Consider the following 6425-nt stretch of genomic DNA (forward strand, 5'->3'; position numbering starts at 1 on the left):
TCACGCTCAGCTGCCAGTTGGCATGTCTGCTACATAACAGCTGTGTGTTTGTGTGTGTGTGTGAGTGTGAGTGTGAGTGTGAGTGTGGAGGTGATGTGAGAGAGAGAGAGAGGAGGAGAGAAGGAGAGAGAGAGAGAGAGAGGTGATGTCAAAAGTCACGAGTCATTTGTTGTCATGTTGATGGCCGTGATCATAGCTCTGTGACCGCCAACAACTGTTCACAGGAAGGGAGGAAGAAGTGATTTTTAAACGTATAGGTGCATCTGGGTTAATAGAGTTCATGTGGTAAGGCTCTTTGAACCGCAGAGTTAGAATAATAAAAACATGTTGATGGAGCATGCAGTTTGCTATCCTGGAATCTCCTCGTATCAACATTGGTATACATAACTAATCGCATTAGGTGCATGTGAACATCTCCCATAGAGACAAGAAGCAATAGATTTGTCTCCATAATACATTCCTGTACAATGCTATGGGTTTGATCTTAGATAGCAGCTTCCTGTAGAAAATTTGCAAAACGGTATACATAGCGCGCACGGGGCTCTAAGAAAACAAACCATACAACATGTACTCTTTCTCTCTCTCTCTCTATCTCTCTTTTTCTCTCTCTATCTATCTGTATCTGTCTATCTAATCTCACTCTCTCTCTATCTGCTCTCAATCCTCTACTCTCTTCCTCCTTAAGCTATCCTCCCCATTGGCAGTGAGCTGGGGAATACAGGCAGACAGGGTTGTAGGGGAGAGTGATGGGGGAGAGAGGGGTAGAGGGAGGTGTGTAGGGGGGGAGATAGGGAGAGGTGAAGGGAGAGGGGTTTGAGGGGGAGAGGTGCTGGGGAAGAGAGGTAGGAGGGGAAAGGGAGGGGTGAATGGAGGAGAGGGGGTAGGAGGGAAGGAGGGGCGAGGAGGCTAGGAGAGGAAGGTGATGGGTAGGAGGAGGTAGAAGGGAAAGGACGAGGTGATGGGGGATGGGAAGAGGGGGAGAGGGTTTTGAGGGGAGAGGTGGATGGGAGAGAAGGTATGAGGAAGAGGCAGAGGTGATTAGGGGAGTGGGGTAGGAGAAGGAGATGGGGAGACGGTGAAGGGGAGAGGTGGAGGGGGAGATGGGGTTGGAGGGGAGAGTTGAATGGGGAGATGGGGTTAGGAGGGGAGAGGTTGATGGGGAGAGAAGGTAGGTAGGGGTGGGAGGGGGAGAGGTGATGTAACGGCCGGAGAGAGGGGTCAAGGGGAGGGGGAAGGTGATGGGAGAGGGGTAGGAGGGTGAGGCGGAGCAGGTGTTAGTTAGAATATGTGGGTTGTGTGTTACACGCCCCCTGAAAGGGGAGAAGAATTACGATAGTGATACGGATGTTTTAGCGTGCTCATGTGAACGGTTGTGTTTTAGTGTGCAAATCATTTAAACATAATAACACATTGTGTACAGAACAACAGACTACAGACGATTAGGTTGTATGTAAAGGCTTATTCATCATAAAGTAATGACCTGGTAATTCACTTGGAAACAAATATAGATTTTCATATAATGTAAGCACAAAGCTTTAATCAGTAACATAAACTTCATTTATCACAACAGGCAATAAAGTGTTTGAAAACCATTAATCAAAGTGACGCCGAAAATATCTTATTAACGAGCAATCGAACGTTCACATTCCGATCGACATAAATGGAGCTACGTGCAGGTCCTAGCAGTATGCGAAGCTAGCTGCAACGAGACGGCTCATCTTACTCTTACGCTGTGTTGCATAAACTTCTAGATGTTCGCTTGCGGTGTTTGTAATCAGTATGTTATAAACAACCTTAAGTGCAGAAACGAGCTTATGTTGAATAGTAGGAATGGTGTGAGTGATGTTAGCTTAAGGCTCTAAGTTACTTACATTTTAAATTACTGCTCATTTTTTAATCATCAATAGCGTACCTGGAAAAGGGGAGAAGAATCACGATAGTGTACGTGAATGTTTATTAATCGTTCATTGAACGTTTAGTGCAATGAGAAAAGACCGCGATTCTCCGTGAACTTGAAGGGAGAACCGAGCAAAGTCGATCTCGAGGCTTCATAGGATTAAGAGCATTGTAGTAGATCACGTATTAACTTATCCACGAAACATAAGTAATGCAACTACCGTTTACACCATTCCTCTCCACAATTCGTACCCTTTGTATGCTTGAACCGGATTTTAACAGAATTATATATAAATGGTTATAATTACTATCACTAATACTGATGGCATGCATTTCTTAACTTGAATGTTTTAAGATTTCACTTGGTTGCTGTTATAACTAGTGAATTGTACTATATTTTTAATGTATAACGGCTATTTATATTTCGCATTTACCTGTCACACTTTGTTATTCGATGCTCGTACGGTGCTGCTGTAACTCTCCCCGAAAAGATGAATGGTTGTCCCAACATCTACCGAACATTGTTGTTCTTTCACAGATTGCTGTATGCACTGGAGCCTAGAAATCCCTCAATATCTGGTAGGTAGTACGTTGAGCAGTAGGTGACAAGGGTCACAGTTCAAATATGACTAACTGAAGTTATTCGAGTAGTCATCCTAGTTGAAACAGACTGTTATACATGATCAGGCTGCCTTTCTCATATCTGATTGATGCAACAGTTATGCCAGTTCATTTTTAAAATGATCTAGAATGCGACTAGTCTGCAATTGTCCTCTTTGTTGACAGTCTGTGAAATCAGTCGATAAGTCCCAATGGTCCCAAAATACTTATGTAGCTCTGGCAGTAGGTTGATAATGGTGGTTTGAGCGCCGCAACGCGTTAATGTACGGTTATGTCTGTTGATAGGATGTTACATGGTAGTGTCTGCTGAAGCCCATACATGTAAGCGTGGCTGAAAGTAACAATTGGCTGTAGTTGATTGGCAGCCATGGAACCAGTCCTGGTGCAGAGTAGACCAGGGAAAACAACTGTGGGCTGGATACTGGTGGAGGAAGGGATCAGCTGATCATAAGGTGACTAGTCTTTGGAGGCTGTTCTCTTTTGTGGCACACGCTGATAGGGCTGGTTCTCAGTTCAGCAGCTATAGTTATGACGTGGGAGGCACTTGGTTGGACGCTCACACGCAAACCCCATGTCCGCCAAGCAACGTTATCTTCCTCAGCGGCGGTCTTGACTGTGTTGTCTCTCCAGCCGCTTTTCAACGAGTGCTGTGCTGGTAGCGTATCAGGGACTGAGGCGTGGAGTTCAGAGGGATGTTTAGAGGTCATATAGAGGTCATGTAGGGCAGAAGGAAGTTTAGTGTTAGGCTGAAATTGTTGGAATTGATGGTGTTTTGATCATTTCTGCACTTTTGAGGTGGGAACGGAGGGAAAGAAAGGAGAGGGAGGAGGGTGAGTCAGCAGAGTATAGATGGAAGGGAGAGAGAGAGGAACGGGAGTTACGAGTCTCTGCCTCTCAGGCCTCACGAGTCTCTGTCTCTCAGGCCTTATGATTCTCTGCCTCTCAGGCCTCACGAGTATCTGCCTCTCAGGCCTTACGAGTCTCTGTCTCTCAGGCCTTACGAGTCTCTGTCTCTCAGGCCTTACGAGTCTCTGCCATGTGTAGACAACATGTCATGGGTACACACGCACACACACACACTCATATTCTAACTAACACCTGTGTCCTCCTCACCCTTCTCCCATCCTACCCCTCTCTCCCCCATCACCACTCCCCGCCCCCCCCTTCTACCCCACTCCCCCTCCTAACCCCCTCTCCCCATCATCTCTCCCTCTCTCCCCCCTACCTCACCTCCCTCTCCCCCTCTCTCCCCCATCACCTCTCCCCTGAAAACCCTGTCTGCCTGTTATTTTCCTTCAGCTCACTGCCAGTGGCTGGAGGGATATCTTGAGGGAGAGATAGAGAAAAAGAGAGAGAGTGTGAGAGAGAGAGAGTGTACATGTGTGTATGTGTTTGTTTTCTAAGAGCCCTTGCGGCGCTATGTGATACCGTTTTGCAATTTTTCTGACAGGAAGCTGCTAATCTAAGATGCAAACCCATGAGCATTTGTGACAGAGATCCCTGATGATGCTAGAGTGTGACCAGGAGGTGGGGGTGTTGTTGTGAGGGGGGATGGGGGGACTCGAGGGGTGTGGGAACAGCAACGTTATAAATATTCAGGATAGAGAAACAAAATTGGCTGCACATATTGGTCCCATAGCACGTTCACTGTGACAGTGTTTCAGTCTAGGTGGTTATCTGCCTGGTTTGACCTTGAACTGAAACATTGTATTACTTATTAATGGTATATTGGAGACAAAAGGCTATTGTCTTCTTGTCTCTATGTGGAGATGTTTCACATTGCACCTAATGCGATTAGTGTATGTATGACAATGTTGATACGAGGATATCCAGGATAGCAAACTGATGCTCCAGTCAACATGTTTTTATTATTCTAACTCTGGGTTCAAAAGAGCCTTACCACATGAACTCTATTACCCAGAGTGCACCTATACGTTAAAAATCACCTCTTCCTCCCTTCCTGTGACAGTGTTGGGCGGTCACAGAGTATGATCACCGGCCATCAACATGACAACAAAATTGACTCTTGTGACTAGTTGACGCAACTCTACTCTCTATCACACACAACAACAGCACACACCCAACACACACACACAGCTATGGCACACACCAGCCACAACACAACAACACACAGAACACACACACACACACACACACACACACACACACACACACACACACACACACATCTGTGTATGTAAGCAGACATGCAGACTGTTGTTGCAGCTGAGGCGTGGAGTCGCAGAGGAGACAGTTAAAGGTCATTATAGAGTCATGTAGGGCAAAGGAAAAGGTGTTAATGATGTCAACCGAGTGACTCGAAACATGCGTTTCAGAGCCATTGATTGGCCGTTTATTGATTCCTGACGTCAGTCTATTAGTATGGCGTAGCGAGCGGTGTTAGAGATTATTATACATTAACTGTAACTGTTGTATATGTGAGGTTTTATAGGTTTTTCTGAGTCTCAATATATCGAAATCTCTCTAGTCTAGTATTCAAGAAAACAAAGAGCTAACAAGACTAGACGCGTTTGAAGATGCTGAATGAAACAGGTACAACACTACAGGAAAGAATACAGTGCTTGCTATTAAAGAGCCATCGCCATTGTCAAAAGAGGACAGATCACCGTACGACGATTTATCACACTTTGAGTATACCGCTTATGAGGCACTTCGAGGATCCAGCAAGCCTTGTCGGTTACTTGGCCCGAACGCTCTAAACCAATAGGCCTACCTGCAGCCCCATGGTTCCTTTGTGGTTCTATTTCTTCGGTATACGATCATGAGCGTGTCCGAGCTCTAATGTGACTAAGCGATCTCTGCGCATCCATGACGATGAGAGCCTGAAGTACTGAGGAAGACGCTGATACAAGTATAATGGCCTGTCTGATAATATATGCGAATGATTCGATTACCCTGGTGTGATTGGTCTAAATGACTGAAACATGAGTGTATGAATACGCTAATGAGATTACAGCATGTTCCTGAAGAAGGAAAGGACACAGTGGATGTCCCTTAGAACAATGCAGCTCGCTCACACGCTCGCTCACACGCTCGCTCACACGCTCGCTACACAACGCTCGCTTACACACGCCTCGCGCTCACCACACGCTCGCTTGAACACACGCTTGCTTACACACACACACACAACACAAACACACACACACACACACACACACACACACACACACACACACACACACACACACACACAACACACACAACAACACAACCTCTAATATTAAGCACATTGCTTCTCTTTACAACAGTGTACTAGCCTAACTGGCTGGCATGAAAATTAACCACGGGAAAAGCAGATTCCATTCGCTAATTTAAGTGCATAGATTACGTATTTTCCCCCTGCTGCCTCTGTTTGAGACCGGTGCATTTACAATGGTCCATTCTAAATCCAAAACAAATTTCACACATATATTATTTACTATATGTTAAGACAATATTAAATAAGAATAGAGTGATTTATTTCACGTTTATTTAACTAGGCAAGTCAGTTAAGAACAAAATTCCTTTTAAGGCCTAGGAAGAGGGTTAACTGCTTTGTTCAGGTGCAGAACGACAGATTTTACCTTGTCAGCTCTGGGATTCAATCTAGCAACCTTTCGGTTACTGGCCCAACGCTCTAACCACTAGGCTACCTGACGCCCCATGATGACAATGACAATGACAATATTAGCCTATCACTTGTAAATTATATATTATCATTTGTGAATGATGCCCAGTTTAATGCAACAAACAGCACACCTCATGTAGCCAGCCCATAGGCCTATATGTTTTGATAAGATTTGTATCACAACTAAAGTGGCCAAATAACTTCTTAAAATGAAGCACATTAATCCGCTTTACAACAAGTGTAGAGCATAACTGGCATATATAAGCAGCGCGTGAGTTTC

The 6425-nt window shown here is 45.1% G+C and overlaps 1 protein-coding gene across 1 annotated transcript in view; it reads left to right on the forward strand.

The window, feature by feature from the left end:
• LOC111958039 (myelin transcription factor 1-like) overlaps nt 1–5372 on the forward strand; it is a 10562-nt gene extending 5190 nt beyond the window's left edge. The window contains exons 5-7 of the mRNA XM_070436999.1: nt 3148–3172; nt 3464–3575; nt 5331–5372. Of these exons, the coding sequence (XP_070293100.1) occupies nt 3148–3172; nt 3464–3575; nt 5331–5372 (179 nt within the window). The remainder of the gene's footprint in view (nt 1–3147; nt 3173–3463; nt 3576–5330) is intronic.
• The last annotated feature ends 1053 nt before the right edge of the window (nt 5373–6425 follow it).

The sequence above is a fragment of the Salvelinus sp. IW2-2015 genome, linkage group LG4p (genome assembly GCF_002910315.2).
Source record: "Salvelinus sp. IW2-2015 linkage group LG4p, ASM291031v2, whole genome shotgun sequence".
Taxonomy (NCBI): domain Eukaryota; kingdom Metazoa; phylum Chordata; class Actinopteri; order Salmoniformes; family Salmonidae; genus Salvelinus; species Salvelinus sp. IW2-2015.